At 47.3% G+C, this 24,561-nt stretch overlaps 4 protein-coding genes across 4 annotated transcripts; 1 reads left to right on the forward strand and 3 right to left on the reverse strand.

Moving 5' to 3' along the window:
* Positions 1–3,551: 3,551 nt before the first annotated feature.
* On the reverse strand, positions 3,552–4,472 carry F5891DRAFT_1233508 (uncharacterized protein; the record flags this gene model as incomplete). The annotated part of the gene is made up of 7 exons (XM_041369606.1): positions 3,552–3,719; positions 3,772–3,892; positions 3,947–3,971; positions 4,024–4,081; positions 4,128–4,155; positions 4,209–4,268; positions 4,318–4,472. The coding sequence occupies 7 exons, from the start codon at positions 4,470–4,472 to the stop codon at positions 3,552–3,554; spliced, it is 615 nt and encodes a 204-aa protein (XP_041216421.1).
* A 176-nt stretch (positions 4,473–4,648) lies between these two features.
* On the forward strand, positions 4,649–5,479 carry F5891DRAFT_1284271 (cytochrome P450; the record flags this gene model as incomplete). Its single annotated transcript, XM_041370577.1, has 6 exons — positions 4,649–4,673; positions 4,751–4,837; positions 4,886–4,920; positions 4,977–5,023; positions 5,075–5,200; positions 5,260–5,479. 6 exons carry the CDS (start codon positions 4,649–4,651, stop codon positions 5,477–5,479), a joined length of 540 nt encoding a protein of 179 aa, XP_041216422.1.
* An 860-nt stretch (positions 5,480–6,339) lies between these two features.
* Positions 6,340–6,699, reverse strand: F5891DRAFT_905367 (uncharacterized protein; the record flags this gene model as incomplete). Its single annotated transcript, XM_041373533.1, has 1 exon — positions 6,340–6,699. A coding segment is annotated over one exon (360 nt), but the record flags the coding sequence as incomplete, so codon positions are not given.
* A 13,066-nt stretch (positions 6,700–19,765) lies between these two features.
* F5891DRAFT_1201768 (kinase-like domain-containing protein) lies at positions 19,766–21,020 on the reverse strand (the record flags this gene model as incomplete). Its single annotated transcript, XM_041368909.1, has 8 exons — positions 19,766–19,963; positions 20,013–20,210; positions 20,264–20,301; positions 20,355–20,385; positions 20,449–20,616; positions 20,676–20,744; positions 20,795–20,911; positions 20,961–21,020. The coding sequence occupies 8 exons, from the start codon at positions 21,018–21,020 to the stop codon at positions 19,766–19,768; spliced, it is 879 nt and encodes a 292-aa protein (XP_041216424.1).
* Between the last annotated feature and the right edge of the window lie 3,541 nt (positions 21,021–24,561).

Raw genomic sequence — 24,561 nt, forward strand, 5'->3', positions numbered from 1 at the left:
TCACGAACCACAATACTAGTCTCCGTGACAACACTATCAGTGCTGCTTCTCTTCACAACACCTCCTCTCGTACAGCCAGATTCCTCCTTCTACTCTCTACTGCACCCAACGTTGCTCAGCTCATCCAAACCCTTGAAGAACTGAAATTTATGATTCAGATGCAATGAAGTCAGCATCATCATCGACCCTACTGCCTTTTATCAATTATAAACTAAATGTGAACAGCAATCCTCCCTACCTCCATGCCAAATTGCCAATATAATATGATATGCTATTCGCCTTCATGCGGTCATTATCTTCGCCGCTTTCCCATCAGCGCACCCCACCCTGTCAAAGTGAGTTGCAATTGCACTATTTCAAGCCATTCTGATCTTCCTTCAAAGTAGTAGTATCATGAATGCGAGTGTTTTTAATGTACAATAACCTGCATCCCTGTGTTTCTCCACTGACCCAATATGATTCTACAATTGTCGTATCTGTTTTTCTCTCCGCATTTTTGTGGAGAGTTTAATTGAGCTGGTCTTCAACGTCCTACGTCATCTTTTCTTCTTCATCTTCCTACTGGCTAGCTCGCAGTCTCACTATTTCCTTACATGTTCGTCTAATCAATTATTTCCCGTCTCTTCCAAATTCCGAGTATTTTTAGCAGTTGCTGAAGATGCCGAACGTTCGTTTCGTCGTATTTGTTTACACCGGTGAATACCATACACATTTGACAAATGCATGGCACACAATTGGATCTCCTTGCAGCTCTTAGGTTTTGGTATTCCACAGTTTTGTCATTGTTTCGAAATATGAACCAGTGGCCAGTGCTGTTCCATCGGGAGAAAAATCTAACGAGGGGATCCAATTGGAGTGTGCTTCGATTTTGGTGAGTAATTCGCCAGTTTCTGCGTGCCAGATGATGACCTTGCCTTATCTATCAATTGCCCATCTCGTGATACCGCGAATCTCCACACCCGATGGCGATGCCCCTCCCTTTTCTTCAATGCAATGCCTGTCTTTAAGTCCCACAGACGAAGTGTTGCGTCGTACGAGCCCGTAACCATCCGATGTTTATCGGAGAAAACTGCGACTGCAGTTATTCATTCTTCATGGCCATTGAACCATCGCAGGGGAGTTGTGATTGTAATGAGCTCTGAAATATTACTGGATGTTGATCATATGGAATATGGGCGAGGCTAAACTTTGGAGGGATTGCGTCTATGGCGCCGCGTTCTATGGTCCTTCACAGCTTGCCTCATTTCAATAGATGCCCAGGATATCTAGGGCTGTTCGTGCCCACGCTTCCATCATCGGAATGCACTCACCCTATGCTGTCCTTGGCAGTGTGTGCATCTGCAGTGCATACATGCGTCCGACTCTTGTCTTCGCAGCTTCCAGAATATATCCCATCGCATCAAGTCGAGCAGTCCGTGCTTTCCAGTGCTCGAATCTGACTGTCTATCTTGCATGAATATTTGTGAAGCGATAATGCATTTGACGCACCTTAAAACACAGGCAGAGCCCAACTTCATCAACTCCAACCCAAACTTCCACTTATCAATGGTGATCTGAGCGCTGGGTGTGTCTAGAGTTCTCGTGAGTCATTGATACTCTGAACTTTTCTGCAACATATACACTTGCTCACAAGCAACTTTGGATACCCTCCAAGATCTCTGTACATTCTATGCAGCTCCTGTATACAGTGTAGAAGTTGTCTGGTAAGCGATCACTTGTGCGTTTACATTAGCGAGAACTAAGGTGAAACAAGTTAGGCAGGTTGACTCACCAGAAATATTTGCCGTCACCAGACAACTCGTTTTGATTCTAAGATCTTGGTGAGCTTCTCTCGCGCACTACATCCGCTATGCTCGAGACATCCCTCGCGCCAACCATGTCCTTACCGACAAATAAGAAGCAAAAGACGCCAGCAGTCACACCATGTCAGACGATGAAAGGCCATACCGACAGGGTATTCGGTGTTGTGCACTTGCCAGGGGGACGACGGATCATGACATGTTCTGTGGATGGCTCACTACGACTATGGGACTTGGAAAGCAGCAGATAGATAGGCGAGGGCTGGCGCGATGAGGAGGATAAAGAAATAGCGATGTACAGCATGGCATTGTCTCCAAACGGCAAGACTATTGTCAGCGAAAGTTCGGATGGGAAAGTGAAGTTGTAGGATATCGGGACGGGAAAGGTCGTCGCAAAATGGACAGGCCACACTGAATGTGTGACGTCAGTGTGTTGGAGTGCGGATGGTAAGCGAGTGCTACTAGCGGATCCTAGGTGCGTGAATGGAATGTCGGGCCTGACACTGTATTACCCTTGTTTTTAGTGTTGTTGGCTTTCGTTATGCTTCAGCATATTCAAGTTTGCACCAGATTTATTATGTGACATAGGAAGAGGCCTGCCACCTGCCCAATAGAGGATAAATGTAAGGCGAGTCCATTGCATCCTGTTCACACAAGGATCTTGGAAGTCTGTTGGATGGAGAAGTGATATTGCAGTAAGCTACGTACATGCGTTCGAAGGAGTAATGTGATGATAGGCTGGAGTAGCTGCTAGATACACTTGATTGCTGTGGGCGAAGCGCACAGGATTGCGACTTAGCGCCAGGTGCATCTTTGCACATCTGATGGACTACTTCGATAGTGATAAGAAAGTTCGACAGAAGGCCGCGTTCACTCCATTTCACATGTTTTTTCCAGCCTATGGTGTCGTTCCATCTTACAGCATCCTGCTACTAGATATCTGAGTCATATTGTGAAATACGCCAGGGCCTACGTCCTCGAGCTCGACCCACTACAAACATTGCCGTACGCACTCGATGAACTCGTAGGTATGAGTTACTAACAGCCTACAGGAGCACGAGAGGAGATGAGTGCTTGGTGGAGGCTGTGATGAGTAAGTGGAGCGTCGCATGGCATAACTAAGCGGGCGTCTGCTTTACTCGTCCGGGCCCGCGTTGGGCGTCCTGCCGATTTGCTACGCCGTGTCGCTCATTGGTATTACGTATAGAACTTCGATTCATTATCCACCTTGCTAACGCACCTGTTACGTTGAACGCCCACATTTCATTGCATATTCCGGTTTTTATTTCGCATACCGAGCGTCGAGTGAAGATGTGAAGATATAGCGCTAGCATTCAAACCTGTGGACGCCATTCGCCTCGGATAAAATGCTTGGCAACGTCTAAAAAGTGCGGTTCTGAAAGCTAAAAGACTTGATTCCCAGAATAATTGTCTTGAAATGTGAATACTTGGTATGTGCGATATGTGCGATATACGCTATGTTATCCGTGAGTCCGTGATATAATATGTGTCTTCCAAGTCCGAGCTGCTTCAAGAAGCAGGGACTAATGTAGAGTATGCACTGCGTCGATTGTAGCACCGACGGCAATATGATACAAGTGAGTGCGAGAAGCGAAAGCAACGAATGCAAGTGCGGGAGGGACGACAGCGACGATTAGTACAATGATATTAATAGGCATGCGACCAGCGAATCGCAAATTCCAGATTATGACAAGCCCCTCTCGTCATATGCATGTTGCTCGCTGCAATGACTTAAATGAACGGACCTCTGCATAAATCTGTAAGATCAGGGGACGTCTTCAATGCCATATGGCACGAATGCACCAAGTTCTGGTCATCAGGATATGATTTCCTTGCTTCCTCAATTTTGGTACTCCTGCTGTTCTCCCCTTGTTGCGAAAAGCTCGATGACTGCTGCGTCTGATGGTATGTCAGCTTGATGTTAGCTGGGTCTCGAGGCATGTGAACTCACTGCTTTTCTGCCGCGGAAGCGGAGCGAGCCTTGGAAAGCATCGTTTTGGGAATCGTGTCGATCAGACAAGGTGTCTTCTTCGTTGAGACCGACGCCGTGTTTGACCTCCCGGGCGGTCAAGCTGAGAAAAAAATAGGAACACGGTGTCCGATGAGCTGTGAGGTAAATGACTTACAGTCCCAAGACAATATTAGCGTAAACTATGATCTGCCATGAGCCTATACGCGAGGTGAGTGGGTGACAAAAACTCACTCCTGGGGGTCACCATCTGGATCGCTATCCAATATGGTTTTCCTGGTGATGCAACAAACTAAACAGATGAGTCATAAATGTATGCTTATGAAGCATCCACGTACTGTGCCAAGATACACCAGCTGAATGATGCTGACCAAGGGAAACATGATTAGGTTATAAAATCAGACGCGGAGTAAACCTACGCGAGTCCCAGGCCACGGCCAACAAACAGTACAACGAGGTTTTCAACCACCCCCTCGGGCCTAAAAACAATGTGTCAACAGTTGCTTGCTTATGATACGAAGCACCGACTGGAGCATGTCCGGATAATGTGCTGGATGCAATGACCAACACATCGCAATAAAGATGATGATGTTCGCGATTGATGCGAAGCCTTGGCTGATGCCAGCGATAATCTGCAATTCCGGGTAAGAATCCTCTTGATGAACCAAAACACTCACTGCCATAGAGGGCGAAGCAAATGTGGACAACTGCCTTTGCTGGAAGCTGAGAAACGAACGAGAATCAGCGACGGTATCCAAGATTGTTATTAGAATATCCACTTACAATTGCCCTACTGAAGCTGCACTTTTGTCAATGAAAATCAATTGAATATCATACAAACTAACTTAAGCCGAAAACTATGATCGAAAATCAAGCTAGACACAGTGATCGGGTCAGACAGAGGTAATACGAAATCAAAGGGGTACAAAGATTTTGATTTCTCAATTAATTTCTCATATAGCGCCGACCTTCAATGACTCGAGCTCCCTTCCCCAATTGCACGCATTCTTGTTGGAAACTTTGAGGTGGAGACCTATCGTCCGCATAGGTAAATTCGAATTTTGGCACGCTCTGAACGATACTGATATGTGCTCAGGATTTCCCCACCGTGCAACCAAGGATATTTTGTGGGTCAGTGTCTTAATCTGTTGTAACCCACGTTCTCATTCTAGCCTGCGTGCAATCAGCGAGGATACTGCATTCCCAAGGGTGCAACTGTCTACGGCTGCCATTGGTATGGCGTTGCTTCACGGTATACATTGTTTCATTAAGCACATGTTTTCAGGACTCTTTCTCGCGATCCTACTGTCTTCCCAGCTCCTGAAACATTTAATCCTCAGCGCTGGCTTGATTCAGAAGGCCGCCTTAATGACGATCATACGAAATTCATCACATTTGGCTTTGGTAGACGGTAAGTCGTTCCGACGCCGATTTTCAGGCCGATCAACGAAGTTCACTTATCATCAAAAGTGTATGTCCCGGCCTGCACCTCGCGAATCAATCGTTGTACATTACCCTCGCATTTCTTTTGTGGTCTTTCCGCATTGTTCAACGACCTGATGCACCCATCAACACGCACGCTTTCAATGATGCGGTCATTTCTCATGCAGCGCCATTTGACATCGATGTCATTCCCCGTGTAGAGGTTGCGAAGCTGAGAGCGATGATGACGGATGGGTGTATTGATTAGAGTTTTTTTTACGCTATGTGTAATATCAAGACTCTTAATAAAGAATTGTTCGATGACCTGACGCACCGAACAACACGCATACTTCCAGTGATATTGTCGGGTCGAGGATGACAAAGAATTGGAGCATACCTGCTTGTTCCATGGTATTAGATCGACCGGGCATGACCCGTTCTCAAGTGGTCCATGGTACGTCTCTTGTGTTACTTCACCACCGCTGATAGTATCATGGTCATGTCCTGCTCTCAGAAAAAAAATTGATGTTAGTGGTGCTTGCTTGTCCTGTTCTAGCCACCTGGCAGTAACTACGATGAGGATGAGGGCCGGGTGGAATCTTTACGGTCCCGGGGATGACTAGTCTGATGTGCAGAGTAGCGATCTACATAGTCAAAAGTTGACACTAATATTCCAGGAATGGTAAGTCAGTTACCATTTGTCCATGTTTGGACTTCTGCGACTTCTGTGACTTCTGCGACTTCTGCGACTTCTGCGACTTCTGCGACTTCGATTCAAAATCATAGTCGGAGCACCGCGCCGACTTGCTCCCTGAGTGTAAATAATGTCATATATGCCTAATATTATACATTTCACTGCCTGCAGTGTCTATTATATACATATACGCGATTATATACAAGTACGCGATATCAGTCCATATGTCATCTAGTACTGGTGTAGATATAAGACAGACGACCGTAATGATGAGGAAACTAAGCCGCCGCAGATCCCATTATATCTAGTTGTCTGCACAATTCGTTTGCCTGAGCCTCTGTTCCATGCGTAGTAGGCGCGGCAAACTTAACCATGGTATGTCGACGATATATGACGTTCCAATCACTTCGAGGGGCAAATGCGCTCAAATCCCGGTTATGTATCATGGAAACACGATCCATGAACCACGTCTCCCATAGTGCCGTCCACTCTCCTGTCCACTTCTGGTACCTGTCAAAAATATCAAGGGGAGGCCATAAGCTAGAATTGTCTGCGGCGACACCCAGAAGAAGTTGGATGTCTTGCGGGAACACCGCATCGTCTATGTGCGTGCCATTACGCTGGATGTTTCCATGTACATAGGCATCGGTGGACGGTCCAGACAGTGCAGCTGAGAAGAGATGATCTGGTCCATAATGCAATGCTATGCGCCATATAATACCACCCATTGTAAGAAAACGCCGGGCGTATGGAAGGAGGAGTAGTTCCCGGACCCTATCCTCATAAAACTGAAAGGATGCAATCTGGGTGTTGTCCAAGGGTGGATAAATGAGATCGAGATAGGTGGGGCGAGGGGTATGGAGCTGACGAGGTCTTGCAAGACCATTTGGATCGACGAATACTTGCCAGTCTATTCCCCGGGAGAGACAGCGGACGGCGAAAAACCCTCCGGGTGCATTAGGATACTGAAGCTCCCACAGGCGCAATCTTATTTGCGTCCTCTTCGAAACTATGGATATACCCCGAGAAACGAGGTGAAGAAGGTGAGGCGGGGATTCAGATATCAGGTGGAGAAGTCGGTTTTGCAACAGGGGGTTTTCCAGTGACACTGATAGGGGGGTATTATTGGGCATGGCAAGGAATGGTGCTCGATCGATGATCCAACGAGTTTTCGCGGTGTCCATAGCGGTCATGGGGCCCGTCTGGTTTGAGCTTGCACCTCCCGACGTGACGCTCGCATCAGGCAACGGTTGTAAAGGGCCAGAAGATGGGCCAGGTACTGATTGTGCAGTATCAGAAGCTTGAGTAGAAGTACCTACGGCACTATAGCCAGACACAAGAGCTAGAGATGTTGAACGTTATTTCTATTACGAAACTCGATGAAACTCGAAACTCACGATGTCGGTTGGTCAAACGATTGTACCCTGATGAAGAGCCACGATCAGGAGAGCGCGCTGTGAAGAAAGAAATTAGTCTATGGTGATGATACATTCAAATGGAGACATACAACGACGCCGTTTTGGAGGGCTGCGACTCCGATGACGCACAGACCGCTGGTATCCTGCTCGAACTCCGAATGGTGATGGTGAGCGACGACGGCGAGTTGAACGATTAGTGGAACGTGAGCGGCCACGACGAGGAGACATTGAACGGTCCCGCCGAGACGAACAGTAGTCCCTATTTGAACTATCAGGGGAACGTGGGCGACCACGACGAGGAGACATTGAACGGTCCCGCCGAGACAAACAATAGTCTCTATAGGACTGCGGTCTAGGAGAAATAGGTCGACGAGAAGGATGATATGTGTAGGAGGATGATAAATAGCGAGTAGGCGATATAGAATTTCGACGTCGACGAGGAGACATTGAACGGTCCCGCCGAGACGAACAATTTTCTCTGTAGGACTGCGGTCTAGGAGAAATCGGCCGACGAGAAGGATGATCTGTGTAGGAGGATGATGGATAGCGAGTAGGTGATATGGAATTTCGACGTGATGGCTTGGTGCGGCGACATTCGGGAGTGTGAAGGCTGGTATCAGTAGCCTTTCCTTTGGAGGGAGGGATAGCGTCTGGATTGAGATTGCAGGGAATCTCATTTGGTTCTATCTCCATGGAATGCGATACTACACCTATGCGGTACAGATCAGCATTCATCCCGTTGTCATTGTCGTCCACCAATCCTTGGGTGTTGTCGGTCATAACGACATCGCACATCTCATTGGACTGTTCCTTCTCCTTCTCGAGTTGTATTTGCTCGATCCTTTCCCGCTCCAGTCTTTCCCGCTCGATCCTTTCCCGCTCCAGTCTTTCCCGCTCGATCCTTTCCTGCTCTAGTCTTTCCCGCTCGATCCTTTCCCGCTCCAGTCTTTCCCGCTCGATCCTTTCCCGCTCCAGTCTTTCCCGCTCGATCCTTTCCTGCTCCAGTCTTTCCCGCTCGATCCTTTCCTGCTCTAGTCTTTCCCGCTCCAGTCTTTCTTGCTCCAGTCTTTCCTGCTCCATCCTTTCCCGCTCTAGTTGTTCCTGCTCTATCCTTTCCATCTCTTCCCCCGTCCGCTGACAATTTTTCCGCTCGGCTTGTCTCATTGCCTGTTTTACGAGGAACGCGTGTTTCATTTTGGAGCGACAAATAGCGTCAGACGCGCTCTCTGCTTGGGTGGGTACGTCCGAGGCCATTGGTCGCTCTGGCAAGGTTGGAGGAGATCGGTTCTGGTCTCCTGCAGTCAGAGCAAACCATCTGGCTCTCTCAGAAGCGGGATTGGGGATACCCAGCGTAGATCCAAACACGTGGTGCTCGATGGTGTTGATGGCGAAAAGCCCGCAGGAAGACGAATCCACCTGGCGACCATGAGCCAAAGTAGCTCCTAGATCCTTGAATTCCCCGTCAAAACATTTGAAGAGCCACTTTTGGAGCTTATTTATGATGACATCCGGCCGGGGTTTGAGATTAAGAGAGTCTCCTATATGCAAGTCAGTCTGCGTAATAAAAGTTGAACGAACGTTGTAACCCACCATAGGCAAAGGTTCTGTCATGAAAATCGATTACAAACGCGATGTAATGCTTCGATACACGAAGATGCACGGGAAAGTATAGATATCTCTTGAATTTGACGTCCCTTTTGATGCTTGCCAACATCTCATGGCTGTACGCACTATCGCGAGCAGAAATTATGGTGTCAGAGAAGTGAGTGGAGACGATATTCACGTCGCGCCGTTTAATTGTTGCCAGCCGTGAGTTGAGATTTGCTATCATCATGTCGATCAGAGAGTCTGACATCCACTTGTCGTCAGACAAAAACAGCATCAGAAATTGAGTTCTTCTGCCTGAGATAGCGGCCGGGCCGTGTAACTGCTTATCATGAGGCAGGATGAGCAGCTGCTTCTCTGCCTCATGAAATATCTGCTCATCGATGCGTCCTGCCATTCTCTGTTGTAACCACTCCCTCGCAGCCATCCATCCATCCTTTCTGTTCTGTATGCAGTGCAACTGCCACCATAATTCGATCGTCCACAAAGGATATAGTGAGTCCGGAAAGCGCGGATCACGTATAGAGCACATCCCATCCAAAATCGCCTGCCCGACATCGTCATGAAGTCGTTGAACGTCTACCTTGCGAGGTAGTTCTTTAGTGTGAAAAACCTCGTCTGTAGGCAAGTGACGTTCGAATTTTATGGCCGGAGTATATCGCCATTCGTCGATGGGAGCAATTGGAAATTGGAATAAACCTTGGACCGGCATGTCGTGCGGTGGAAGAGCCATAGTTAAAATCCTTTTTGGGATTGTCATTATTGACTGGCAGAGCTCCTGGAGAATGTATGGAGTCGCTGTGGGATTTGGAGGGAATTTTTTGCCTTGATTGATCCACTCCTGGGCAGTTTTGGTGAAGTTCGACGCGCTGGGGTGATGCGACTGCTCGAGGAGGGAAAACCACGTGGGGCGGGTGGGTGAAGGCGGGAGAATTGAAGATGACGCCGTAAGAACTTCCGCATCGTCGTGTTTGTCATCACGAGTCGTGTCGACAGCGACTTGTTTACCGAATCGAACGAGTGCCTGACCTGAACTGACATGCACGCCGTCGTAGATCTCTACATCTTCGGATAAGTCATCTTCAGAGTCCTCGTAGTCTGAGTAGTCGTGGTAGAGGACTATGTCTCCGGTCTTAGGTGTGAACCTTTCAGACGAGCGGGATTTTTCTTTGAGCCGCGCGATTTCAGCATATTTCCCTGTAATCTCCGTTCGCGGGTGATCTTTTCCGCTAGTCTTGAAGACGCGTTTTGACCTTTTTTGGCCCGTCATGGGGGGTTCTTGTCCATCTGGCCAAAACTGGCCTGGCCGCGCAACCCCGGTCACAACTAAATACGAACGTTAGATGACAATAACGATGTTTCAAATCCACTTACTTAAAGGAGATTTTTTTGGTCGCGTGGCGGGTGAAACATCAGCCTCTTCCCATGGGTTCTCTTTCCAAGACAAAGGTTCTGAAGGCGTCGTTGCCTTTTCTTTCGCCCAAGAGTCTTGTTCCTGTCCCCACGGCAAGGCTTCTGATGAGGTGCTTGCTTCGTCTTTTGTATGCTCTGAGTCAGAATAAATGAGAAATAAAGAATTTGAGACTTACCTGAAGGCATAATAAATGCATAAGCATGCTTCTGTGCTGTCATTCTCGGTGTTCTGACGATTCTCTTGGGTTTAGGATTGTCGGAACGCACGTAGTCGTCGCGGTGATTGTCTGTGGTCTTGCGTTCAGGGAACATGTCGTGTGATAAAACGCAAGCGTTCGAGGTTGATCGATAGATGTGTTGGAGTCAAACGCAAGCGTTCGAGGTTGATCGATAGATGTGTTGGAGTCAAACGCAGGCGTTCGACGTTAATCGAGATAGGGTTTCGGATTCAAACGCAAGCGTTCGACGTTTATAGATGGAGGATGTTCTGGCGTTGAAATAAAACGCAAGCGTTTGATGCTGGATGCAAGGATGTCTAGCCAGATTACTGGCTAAAGTTCCAAAATGCACCAATTAGTCAAGAGTTCGATGTTGGACACAAGGGTGTCTGGTCAGATTACTGGCTAAAGTTTCAAAATGAGTTGAAGAGCGATGCAGGTATGCTTGCAAGTTTGAGTGAAATCAAGTGAGACGTGCAATGGATATAGTGGAAACTGTGGAAGAAATGAATGTGGAAGAAAACACGCGATCCTGACTAATTTGATCCACAAATGGCGATGTGTAAATGAATGAACGATCGAGAACCACAGATCCGGGCATATCTAAATCTGGCTACAATACAAAACTTCTGTAACTTCACAAACGAGCTTCAGTTGGCGTAGTAGTACAATACATGTAGTATAATTATTATCATTATGAAATAAACTCTTCAAAAATCGCCCAAGGAACTGTTTATCTAACAGAGCGTCCAGCATGCAACTATCGTTGTGGACAACGTACACTAAAAACGAAATGCTAGTTCAAATCGATGCAGGGAACAACATCAACTGCAAATACACCGAATTACTAACAAGGATTCGAGCATTCTGGCAGGAGAATATGGATAGGAGGGAGGAGGAGGGGAATATGCTCTCAACACAAGAATAAAGTTGGACAGGCGTGCCGTCAGTGCCACTGCGGAGAGAAAACAAATATGCTGGCGGTCAGCTGCGTCACTGGCTTCTTTCTTTTTGATCTAGAACGACCTTGACCGACTGAAGAATAACAATTTTATCTAGAAATATGACATCGACGTCTACTTCGATTTACAAAGCAGAGGTCGTCTTCTTGAAGCATTCGAGTTCCAGACATTTTGCATTACCTGAGGAGGTCGAATAAGAACATAAAAATTTAACCTTCCACAGGTGCAGAGTATGCGCCCGCAGCGGTCAACGACGGAAAGGAGTTAGAGCACCGGGAACAAACGCAGGCGTTCGATCCCAGTGGTACTGATGATTTCTTGATTGGCATTGTGGGATCCAAGGACGTTAAACGCAAACGTTCGATCCTGGTGATATGGTTTTATTCTATGTAGAAACATATATGTGACGTCTGCTTGAATATAGAAAAAGAGGAACGATGACTGCTTCTATTTACGATGCAGAGGTCTTCTTCATTGGCGTTTTGCGAGTTCACAGGGTCAAACGCAAGCGTTCGGCCCCGGTGGTATGTCACTAACGTCTGCTTCAACCCAACCCAGGAATAGAAGTACGACGACTGCTTAGATTTACTATGCATAGGTCTTCATTATTAACATTTACGGAGCCAACAAGGTCAAACGCAAGCGTTCGACCCAGGCGAATGGTGGTAAGATTTTTTTCTATGCAGGGACGGAGGAGCGACTTTCGCTCAGTTTTCAGAATCTATGCGGAGGTGAAACTTGAGCTTGATCAGCTGAACTGTAGCAACAGACTTACAGTTCGTCCATCATGAATGTCAAACTTCAATGTTCAATGATGACGGCAATGTTTCGAATATCACGGTGTCGGAGTCGTCTTAGTCGATCTGGCGGTGACCGGTGACCACCAATATCAAACAATAGGATACAGACGTCTCGTTCGAAGTTACGAAGCAGAGGTTATATCAAATGCGTATAGGATTATAGTGTGTGGAAACAGAAATGTGTCTAAGACAACTTTTGCGACAAACCATGATCATGTGACTTTTTCCGACAACTTCTGCGACAACTTCTGCGACAGCTTTTGACTTCTACTTGGAGACAACTTTTGCGACAACTTTTGCGACAACTTTTGAGACTTACTTCTGCGACAACTTTTGCGACCACTGCCTTGCAACTACCAAAGAATTTTCTGCGACAGCTTTTGACCTCTACTTGGAGACAACTTTTGCGACAACTCCTGCGACAACTTCTGCGACAGCTTTTGACTTCTGCCTGGAGACAACTTTCGAGACATACTTCTGCGACAACTTTTGGGACAACTACCTTGCAACCACCAACCAACATTTTGACCTCTACTTGGAGACAACTTTTGCGACAACTTTTGCGAAAGCTTTTGACTTCTACCTGGAGACAACTTTTTGCAAACAACTACCGACAAACAATTTTCTACGACAACTCCTGCGACAGCTTTTGACCTCTACTAGTGCGCAAGCAACTTGGACTCACATTTTTGGGTGAGACTAGAGACGATATCCAGATTGTGACTGGGGATATCCGTTTGACGGGTGTTGGCCTCGATAGAATGATATGTCCGGTTTCTACAAGTTTGATGAAAAGTTATCCTAAACAAGTCTTGAAGCATTGGCACATGTTTGGAAACTTTAACGAACAAGGGTGATATGTTCACTTAAGGCTTGGAGTATCAAAGGTGAAGAGACTCGGACTAGAGAAACTAAGGGCGAGAACAGAACTCAGTCTTGGTTCAAAAAGACTCAAGGGTAACTATGGACCATACCTAAGGGCGAGAACAGAACTAGTAGAGTAGTAGTTAGTAAGAGTAGAGTAGGGATGTCAATAAGATAGCTCACCTCAGTCTTGGTTCAAAAAGACTGAGGGAGATTGTTCGACGAGAGGAGGAATTAATACGTTTGATTGGGACGGAGAGTCAATAGGAAACGTGTATGACGCATGGTAGGAGGAGTGTTCGTGTATGTAAAATGAAAAGGCTAAGTACGTGTAAGGGTCATATCTTGATACTCCCACTCGAACGCAAAACGCTAGAGACGCGGGCGTGCTCATTCAACTGGGTCTTCGTTTGACGATGAACGAAGAGCAAGCGAGTGTCGATGGTTGCGGAAAAGTTTTCGTGGTAGGGATTTCGTGAAGATGTCGGCAATCATATCATGTGTGGGTACATAGGGAATGATGATGGTGCCGTCGCTGACCAGATCTCGAACGAAGTGATAGCGGACGCGAATGTGCTTGGCCCGGTCGTGGAATTGAGGGTTTTTCGTTAGTGCGCGACTTCCATTGTTATCACCATATAACGTGGTGGGGGTGATCAGCGAGAGGTCAAGACCAAAATCGCATAGCAGCTGGCTGAGATGGATCTGTTCGCGGGCCGCGTTAGAGAGTGAGATGTATTCAGCTTCAGTAGACGAAGTCGCAACGACGGATTGCTTTTGGGAACGCCAACTGATGGGGGAACCGAAAAGAAAGTAGACATAGCCCCCAATTGAGCGACTGTCGTCTTTATCAGACGCGAAGTCAGAATCCGAATAACCGATGAGTCCTTGGTTGGACAAACCAAACGTTAGGGAATGATGTGTGGATCCACGAAGGTAACGAAGGAGATGGTGAAGCTGGCGGTAGTGGTCTATGCCAGGGTTACTCAGATATTTTGACAGCGCCGATACTGCATATGCAATATCGGGACGACTAACGCGCATGGCGAAGTTGAGTTCCCCAACGACACGCGCGTATGGCATGTGCGCAAATTGTTGGATTTCGGCTTGAGTGAGGGGTGCAGATGACTTCGTCAAGGAGATCCCTGGAACCATGGGGGTAGATACTGGTCGACAATCTGACATCCGAGTTTCACTGAGAATCTGTTCGAGAAAGGAGGATTGGTTGACGGTAAGGTGCTTCTTAGAGCGATCTCGTGTAATGTGCATTCCTAAGAAATGACGCGCTTCACCAAGGTCCTTCATTTCAAAACGTTTGCTCATCTCCGATTTGAAACCGTTAAGGAAATCCCGACAGTTCGATGCGAGCAACATGTCATCGACGTAAACAAGGAGCCAGATGGTCTTGTCATCTTTTCGTAAAACATACAGACTATAGTCTGCTTCGCTACGAACAAAATTAAAACCTTCTTTTCGCAGGAAATCATCGAGTGTCTTGTTCCATTGACGACCGGCTTGCTTGAGTCCGTAGATGGCCTTGAGGAGTTTCCAGACCCAATCTGGATGCTCAGGGTCTTCGAAGCCTGGAGGTTGACGCATGTAGATTTCTTCGTCAAGCTCGCCATTGAGAAAGGCGGTCTTCACGTCCATTTGATCAAGTTCAAGATCAAACTTAGCGACCATGGAGAGTAGTGCACGTACGGTGTCGTATTTTGCAACAGGAGCAAAGGTGTCGGTGTAATCTAGTCCTTCGATCTGTGTGAAACCCTGCGCAACAAGGCGGGCCTTGTGGCGGGCAATCTGGCCATTTTCGTCATACTTGTGCGAGTACACCCACCGTGAGCCGACTGCTTTTCTCCCTGATGGGAGTGGTGTTAAGACACCCACTCCTTTTTCTCCCAACGAAGCTAACTCTTCATTCATTGCGCTTTCCCAATGACCCGAATCCATTGACAAGCGAGCGGCAGCTATCGTTTTGGGGGGAAGCTTCCGTCCATCAATCTTGTTGCTGTCCGCCAAGGATACATGCTTCGCGGAGTGCTCAATGGTGACATCGGGGGTAGCACTAATACTAAGATTTTCTTCTTCAACAACCTCCTCCTCAACAGTGACCGGTACATAAGTCCAACGCCGCTGTACTGGGACATGTTTTGTTGGGATGGCAACAGTTTTCGGGACTGCTGGTCGCGCGTCAATGCGTTGACGTGTCGAACGTCGTGGCTCAGGAGATGGTACCGTTTCTACCGGAACTTCAGCAGGGACAGGGAGAACATTGTCGTTCGACTGCGGGAATGGCTGTGGAGGTTCGGGGATGAGAGGAGCAGAAGTCGGAAGTACTCCCACTGAAACGGTACTGGGTCCTGGTAGTGTAATACCGGAATCATCTTCTCCAGGTCGTGTGGTTCTGAAGCCGTCTTCTGATATCAGCAAATCATGTGGCAATGCGAGGGTGGGCTGCTGCATTGCAATGCGCTGGTTGTGTAATTCAACGAGGGGCGAGAGAACTGAGTTGGGTGTGCCGTAGAAGAATTTTTCATCAAAAAGGACATTTCGAGAGCGCACCGTCTGTCGTGTCGCTGGATCCCATAGAAGATATCCCGCATCTTTGACGTGCCCCAGTAGGAAGCACCGTCTCGAAACAAAGTCGTACTTGTGGCGATTGTCGTCTGGGATGTGAGCATATGCGAGGCAGCCAAACGGACGTAGGTGCGAGACATTTGGTAGTTCACCATAGAAGAGTTCAAACGGCGTTCTGTTGTCAGTAGCTGACGACGGGAGGAAGTTCTTGATGTATACTGAGTTGAGGATGGCGTGGCCCCAGAACGAACGAGGAAAACCACTCTGGTGATGGGCACTTAATGCTCGGGTGGCAATGGTCTGGTGTCCACGTTCGGCAACACCATTCTGTTCGGCTGTATGAGGCATCGTAAGTTCGTGCTCAATTCCTTTACTACGCAGGAATTCAATAGTAGCGTGAGAGACGTATTCGCCACCGTTGTCACTGCGGAGGCGTTTAACTCGTTGCCCTGACTGGTTTTCAATCCAGGCGATATATCGCAGAAGGTGCGAGTGTACCTCACTCTTGTGCTTAATGAGGTAGATAGTGGAATAACGCGAAAAATCATCAGTGAAGGCAACAAAGTATGTTTCGCCGGACGGGGTTGCAGTGTTGACGGGTCCCCAAACGTCAGTGTGAACAAGTTCAGCGACGTGCGTTGCACGGTGTCGAGCATGAGACGGGAACGGCAATCGTTTTTGTTTGCCCATTAGGCACGACGGACAGTCAATGTGGTCACCAGGTCCTGTAGACTCGTCTAACAGGTTAAGTGACAGTCCTAATACAACCTTCTCAGCTTTGCGCAAGGTGGAGTTTGCGGCATGGCCCATGCGTGCATGCCATACAGCTAGTGGTAATGGCGTAGCCGAGGTGGACCTGGTGGCAAAGGCCGTATGGGTGTGCTTGGCTCGAAGGTAGTATAGACCGGCAGAGCATTCCACACGTGCGATCACAGTCTTATCAGCACGACGCATTTGTCCTCCTTCAGCATCCGTTTCGAAGAAAATTCCCTCCGACGCTAGAGCAGACACTGATATCAGTGTGCACCGTAGGTCTGGTACGTGGAGGAAAGGGAGTTCGATAGACTCATGTCTTCCGTCGAGCACTAGCGTGATGAATCCCCAACCTGGGGCAAGAACAGTATCGTCATTCGCAAGTTTCACGATTAATGGAGGGTTGTAAGTTCTGTAGCGAGTGAAGAGGGAGTGATTGGATTCCATATGTGCGGTGGCGGCAGAGTCTACGTGGAATTGAAAAGAAATAGTGCTCGTATTAGAGAAACTAGCAGAGTGTGTAGGAAGACGAAGAAACGATGGAATGCCGTCAGGTTGTCCTGGTAGGGGAACTGATATGTCAGTACCTTGTGAAGGTGAGGGGGGAATGCACGCTGACGTGTTTGATGAGTCGGATTTTGCTAGACGAGCACGGCAGTTGTTCCAGATATGGCCTGTGCGCTTGCAAGATCCGCACGTCGAGCGCCACGACAACTCCCATTTATCTCCCTTGGAGGCGTCAAAATCCTTCGGTTTGGCACGCTCAGTAGGTTTACCTGCTTTCGCCACCCTAGCAGCCATGGCTGTGTGGTGCGCATGTGGGTTTGCAGAGCCGAAACTTGCATAATATTGTTCCGAGTTCCTGATCTGGCTGATGACTCCTTCCAGCGTTAGCTTCCCGGTATTGGCGTCAGCACTATGGAGTATGAGCTGGGAAAGCGGCGCATAGAAGTCGGGAAGGGCACGCAGTAGCGCTTGGACAAGGGTATATTCGTTGCACTTCCATTCGATGGATTCAATGACCTTGAATTGGGCCTTGATGTCCGTGATCTCCTTAATGGTCTTGGTAAGAGAGTCGCTATCAGATGCTTTGGGAAGGTCAAAGATACGGCCCATGAGGCTCGTAAAGCGGATGCCAACAGACGCCTGATACTTGTCTTCTAGCGCTTTCCAGATGACGGCTGGATCAGTGACACCCATGAAGTGGATGAGGTCACTTGAGTGTACCGTCATACCAAGGAGTCCTTTGGTTATGCTTTGGCGTTCTCGGAAAGAAATGACGTCCGCGCTCGCATCATGTGCCGCGAGGCGTTTGTTGAAGTCAGCCTCAGTCTCAGTGGTGCTTCTGGTTGGGCGCGGAGGACCCTTCTCATCTCCTGAAAGGAGGCGCCAAAGGTTGAAGAGCGAGAGCCAAAGGTCCATGGTCGTTACCCACGAGGTGTAGTTGGAGCCATTGGCGTCCAGAGGAGGGTGAGGAAAAGATGTTGGAATCCGGATGTTGGACGACGATATGGTGGACATGACAGGTGTCGAACGATGTGTCGGCGATGGCGACAATAGAATGGGAAGATTCAATGGGTGTGGTAACGAGCGAGTTGGTACGACAGGCGTTAATGGCGGCGATGGCGGCAAGGGAATGGATAAGATCCGCAGGTCAAGCGGGGATAGAGGGCGACCTTGTTCCAGTTCGGAAAAGGTCGGAGAGGCTCAGATAAGGCGAGTGGAAGCGAGAAACGAATGTATGCCTAGTCTGAGCCAGGGCTCATAACCTATCAAAGGTGAAGAGACTCGGACTAGAGAAACTAAGGGCGAGAACAGAACTCAGTCTTGGTTCAAAAAGACTCAAGGGTAACTATGGACCATACCTAAGGGCGAGAACAGAACTAGTAGAGTAGTAGTTAGTAAGAGTAGAGTAGGGATGTCAATAAGATAGCTCACCTCAGTCTTGGTTCAAAAAGACTGAGGGAGATTGTTCGACGAGAGGAGGAATTAATACGTTTGATTGGGACGGAGAGTCAATAGGAAACGTGTATGACGCATGGTAGGAGGAGTGTTCGTGTATGTAAAATGAAAAGGCTAAGTACGTGTAAGGGTCATATCTTGATATGGAGATCTGTATATTGACGGTATGCAGCCTCTCATTGCGTGCAACAAATGAAATTGGCGAGGACGGCTGGCAATTTTACCTTTACGGCCGCTGAGAGCGAAGAGCTTGTCTTTGAGACCATCGCGTTGTTGATACTAACAGAGATTACATTCAAGAAGGTGGTCTGAATGAGCGACTTCCGGTACCTTTTGTGTTCCTGTCTGTGTTGATGCACGTTCATCGATTTGTCGTCAAATCCTGACTGTGATCTGATCAGTACATCAATTGTATGTCTCTCACACATGTGCAATACAGTCTACTGATATACCCATGGCCAGATGGGTAGCGGGTCTAACTAAAATACAGCTTGAAGTCTACCCTGCCTCTCATAATGACCACGTTCGAGTCGTTAAGCTTTTCGTCAGACTCCGTGCTCCGTGGAGCAGGATTTCTGGGGTCGCCGTGTTCTGGTTGGGGTGTGTGGTCCGTGATGCGGTCATAGATTATTGTCACTGAAATGAATCGAATATTCAATAGAGACAACTGTCAAGAGGAACCAAAATACTGCGGCTCGTCCTTTATACTCATGTGAGCCCACATCATAGTTTTCGGCCAGAAACACGCTCTGAACCTAAGAGGTCAAGATAAGCCGTGAGGGCGAGAGGTCCACAGCGCCTCGCACTTGACATAATGACGGAGTCTGTGAGTTGGAGAGCGATACGTCGATCAAAGATGATGCTAATGTTGTGAAATATATTCTTGAGTCCAAAATTCTGACGTTTGACACTGTTTTGATTGATTGCGAGACGTATGCTTCTGAGGGTGTGGTGGGCGGAAACTAAAGAACGAGTACTATGACTTATGAGACGTCGAGTAGTTTGGGAGTAGTAGTACAAAGCAAAGAAGAGATGTCCCAAAAAAGACGTCTGCCGCATAGAGGACATTCTATGTTCGTTCTTCGTTCCTCGGACTCATTGGAACACAACTCTTGCGACAACTCTTGCGACAAATAACTACCAGGTGACTTCTGCGACAATTGCTGTGATATCTTCTTGAAATTGTAAGCGTTGTGCTACATGAGCGTCTCTATTGTACACATATGACGGGGATTGTATGAAGCACACTAACTAACTAATTGTATATTTTGAATGAATTTATGGAAAATCAACGACTGAGAAAAGCGATAATTCTTTCCACCGACGGACGCATCATGGGGTCCATCGACCAGCATTCCTGAATGAAATCCCAATAGGTATCGATGCACGATGGGTATTGAAACCGGCTGGGTATCTCCGCGTTGTACTTCATGAGTATGATCGGATACTCTGGTAGATAATAGAACGGCACGTTTCCTGTGATGACCTGTGGTGGTAATAGTCGGTGCGGTGCCTTGTAATTAGCGACAACTTACTTGCAACATGACACACCCAAAAGAGTATATGTCGCTGCGTTTGGTGGGGCGCACTTCAGTTCCTCGTAGAAGTTCGGGGGCCATCCACCGGAGGTTGCCTTTCATCCTCGAAGTCCAGGATACATAAGGGGCATCCACGAATGAAAGTCCAAAGTCAGCTATGCATGCGGAACCGTCGCTGCCAACAAGTACGTTGTTCTATAATAATAAAGAGTGCATAAGTTTCGGATAATGAAATGCATTGGACTTACCCCGGTGAGGTCTCCGTGAACGATGTTGTTGGTGTGTACTGTACACATATATTGTACGGCGCGGATGAGGAAAAAAATTACGAAGACTTACAGTATTGTAAACCAGACGCGACGTCCCTGAGCTAAAACAACGTTAGAGAATCCTGACATCAGATCACAGGACGTACTATTATAAATCGATGTACTGTGGTGAGCGATAATCCTTCACGGGCCAAAAATACGGAGAGGTTGCCCTGTTCAACCCATGGGGTGACTATGGCAGGAAGGGGACCGAAACCCATGGAGTAGCCGTGAACACGGAGAATGTTTGGGTGTCTGAGCCCAGCACCTGTCCCGAGTTCGCGGCGTATACGCTACATCCCAACAGGAGTGAATTAATGGTGAAATATTTGCCAGAAATTTACCTAGTTACCTTGATATTTCTGGCATTGGCAGCGAGGTCGTCATTGCCACTGTACATTTGAAACGCTTTTACTGCAACCTACAGAATTATGATTGGATGGCTGTATAAAACGTTAATTGGGGATTGACCTTGACGGGTCCCTTGTTTGTTCGGAAAATACACTTCCAGACCTCCCCAAAACCGCCGCGTGCAACGGGGTATTCGGCGGTCTTTGTGATGTGAGGCGTGAGGTCGTCGAGTGCCGCCTGAATTGATGCTACAGCAAGTCGCAACATGATCAATTCAAGTACTCACATTCCATTCGGGCAGATTAACCTCCATGGAGCAATCCGTCGAGTATTGATCGACATCCATTATGACGTCGTCCATCTGGTTACTCGCTCGAGGGTAACCGTAAAATAATGGCTATTCGGTGAGAAGATGTAAAATACTACTACTGTAGTGTTTCTGTGCAGATGATAGTCGCAGCTAGTGAGATGAGAATCAGACATTCATACGACACTTACACAATCAGACAAGACTGATAAATCTAGCAAATCCAGGTTAGGGTTAAGGGTGACACTACACGTATTTGTCGCACTGATTCCAATTTGCGTGTCGAGGGACTCGATGTCAGTGATATTTGACAAGGTGGGTGAGGGGGGTGCGAGGTCATAGGGATGGACGAGTGGGGAATCCTTCATAACCTATACTCATTAGTGTTAAATTGTATTCGACTCGTGCAGTGAGAGATGATATTACAAAATCCAGGTTAGGGTTGAGGGTGACACTATACGTATTTTTCGCACTGATTCTAATTTGCGTGTCTATGTATTTTTCAAAAATGTAGGTACCGCATGGAAAAAATCTTGTTCACAAGCTCAATTTCAACTCCCACTCCAGGTATCTAAAAATATGGTTGGTTGGTTGGTTTATTTGTCACAAGTGAGACGTCTGGACCATGAAGCTGAGAGATTTGTTAGAGTAAGATCATTGCCAGTACAGCAACATCGACGATAACCCTAACCCTAATTTAGGGGCAGGACAATGGACATTGCAGGTGAACTATTAGTAGATGGAGCTGCTGCCTTGGAGGAGGAGAGTATGAATTGCGAAACCTAGGTTTTGACAGGTGAATATGACGCAGAATACGATGAGAGTAAACAGAATTTCTTGTGTCATCGGACACCGACGCTGTAGTTAATGCTGGAGAAGGCGGAAATGCCTGCCTTGACATAGAAAAGGTCGCGGGCCCTATTAATCATAAACGGTTCAGTGAGATGTGTTTGTTACGAGGACGACATGGGGTCGTTGTCAAGAAATATGGTAGTGAATGAGCGTTGGACAAGGGATGAGGTCTAATTTGAATCACGAACGGGAGAGTCATAAAGCTGTAGTTTTGACGGCAGCATCGTGGAAGTTAGTGAAACGCAAGCATGTACTTTTATATGTAGCGTGACCTATGGAAGACGTGAGAAAGAGAATGGCACCATCAAAGGATAAAGGTACGGTTCCATTGCCAAGGTGATACAATTCCTTACGGATTGCAAAAGTCGACCCTAGATGTGCACAAGGATGCAAGTCAAACGCAAGCGTTCGATGGAAACATCGCAAGAGTAGACCCTAGAATTCTCCTACAGGATGACTAGCTAAATGTCCATAAGAATGTCAGTCAAACACTAACGTTCGGATAGAACTTCCGAGAACATCGAACGCTTGCGTTCGATGAAGAGAATGCAAGAGTCAACCCTATAAGTCCTATAGGATGAGGAGTCGAACACTAGCGTCGGATAGAACTGTCGAAAACATCAAACGCAAGCGTTCGATGGAGAGATTGCAAGAGTCGACCCTGTAAGTCCTATAGGATGACTAGATAGATTATTAGCTAGAGGTCCCACAAGGATGGAGAGTCGAACACTAGCATTCGGGCGGAACTTCCGAAAACATCAAACGCAAGCGTTCGATGAAGAGATTGCAAGGGCCGACACTGGAAGTTCAATAGGATGATTAGCTAGAGGTCCACGTGGGTGGGGAGTCGAACCCTATCATCGGGATAAACCTGTCGAAAACATCAAACGCAAGCGTTCGATGAAGATATTGCAAGATGACTAGCTGGATCACTAGCTGGAGGTCCGCAAGCATGAGGAGTCGGGCACCACCATTCGGATAGAATTGTCGAAAACATCACACGCAAGCGTTCGATGGAAGCATTGAAAAAGTCGACCCTGGAGGTCCTACAGGATGACTAGCTAGATTACTAGCTAGAGGTCCATAAGGATGGGGAGTCTGACACTGACATTAGAATATAACTGTCGAAAACATCAAACGCAAGCGTTCGATGGAAGCATTGAAAAAGTCGACCCTAGAGGTCCTACAGGATGACTAGCTAGATCACTAGCTAGAGGTCCATAAGGATGTGGAGTCTAACACTAGCATTATAATACAACTGTCGAAAACATCAAACGCAAGCGTTCGATGAAGAGATTGCAGGAGTCGACCCTAGAAGTCCTATAGGATGACTAGCTAGATTACTAGCTAGAGCTCCACAAGGATGGGGAGTCTAACACTAGCATTAGAAGAAACTGTTGAAAACATCAAACGCAAGCGTTCGATGGAAGCATTGAAAAAGTCGACCCTGGAGGTCCTACAGGATGACTAGCTAGATTACTAGCTAGAGGTCCACAAGGATGTGGAGTCTAACACTGGCATTAGAATATAACTGTCGAAAACATCAAACGCAAGCGTTCGATGGAGAGATTGTAAGGGTCGCCTCTGGAAGTTCAATAGGATGGCCAGCTAGATTACTAGCTGGAGGCCCACATGGATGTGTCGAAAACATCAACCGCAAGCGTTCGATGTAGATATTGCGAGAGTCGACCCTAGAAGTTCTACAGGATGACCAGCTAGATTACTAGCTAGAGGTCCACAAGGATGGGGAGTCGAAAACATCAAACGCAAGCGTTCGATAAGATAGCCGGATGGATGTGCCAATCAAACGCCAGCGTTCGATGGAGGCATTACAAGCTTTGACCTTAAAAGTCCGATAGCGTGACTAGCTAGATTATCAGCTAGATGCACATAAAAATGGGAATCAAACACTGACATTCTGATAGCAAGGCACGCCTCCGATGAGTGGATCGCAAGAGTCGACCCTCGAAGCTCAATCGCATGACTACCTATATGTCCACAAGGATTTCGGAAGTCAGACGCTAGCGTTCGACGGGATGACTAGCTCGAAATTACGAGATAGATGTCCAAGAATGCTGAGATTGTGAGGAAGCTTGAATGTCCAAGGGTATGCAAGTCAAACACGAGCGTTCGACGATTACATAAAATATTTGGATGACTCGAACCACATGAGAGCTGATGACTAGATTTGGAAATTTCTAGAAGGTCGTTTGCATAAGCCACCGCCTGCTGCCAGTGAGCCTAGCTAATATCATAGTTTCAATTGATGCAGTTGTGCCATGGGCCAGCAACTCATCTATATTCTACATAGAGTGAATGCGCATGATGATAACATGTATCAGTTAACACTGCTATACAGCGAGTTTGTAAATCTAATATTAGTACCAGCGAAAATGGATTGTTTGGAGAAGGGTTTCAAAAGTCACAGAATGATCGTAATGTATGACATATTCTATTCTACATATTGTAAGGGCGGAACGATTTCCAATATCCTGTGACTTCCACGTGCGCGCGCCACTTGAGCTCCACAGGTGCTGGCAAGTCAAACGATGGAAAGTGGGGATTCAACGCTCGCATGTCATGGCTTAATTACCATAGAATGCCCATAGGTGTACATAGTATTGTAAACGTAAGGGAATTTTAAAGGGCTATATAAACATCAACAAGCCAGAGGTGTGTCGACAAGGTTGTGCAGGAGGTTTGCTATAATCAAAGTTCACGTTACACC

Source organism: Suillus fuscotomentosus (genome assembly GCF_016647785.1).
Source record: "Suillus fuscotomentosus strain FC203 chromosome Unknown F5891scaffold_325, whole genome shotgun sequence".
Lineage (NCBI taxonomy): Eukaryota > Fungi > Basidiomycota > Agaricomycetes > Boletales > Suillaceae > Suillus > Suillus fuscotomentosus.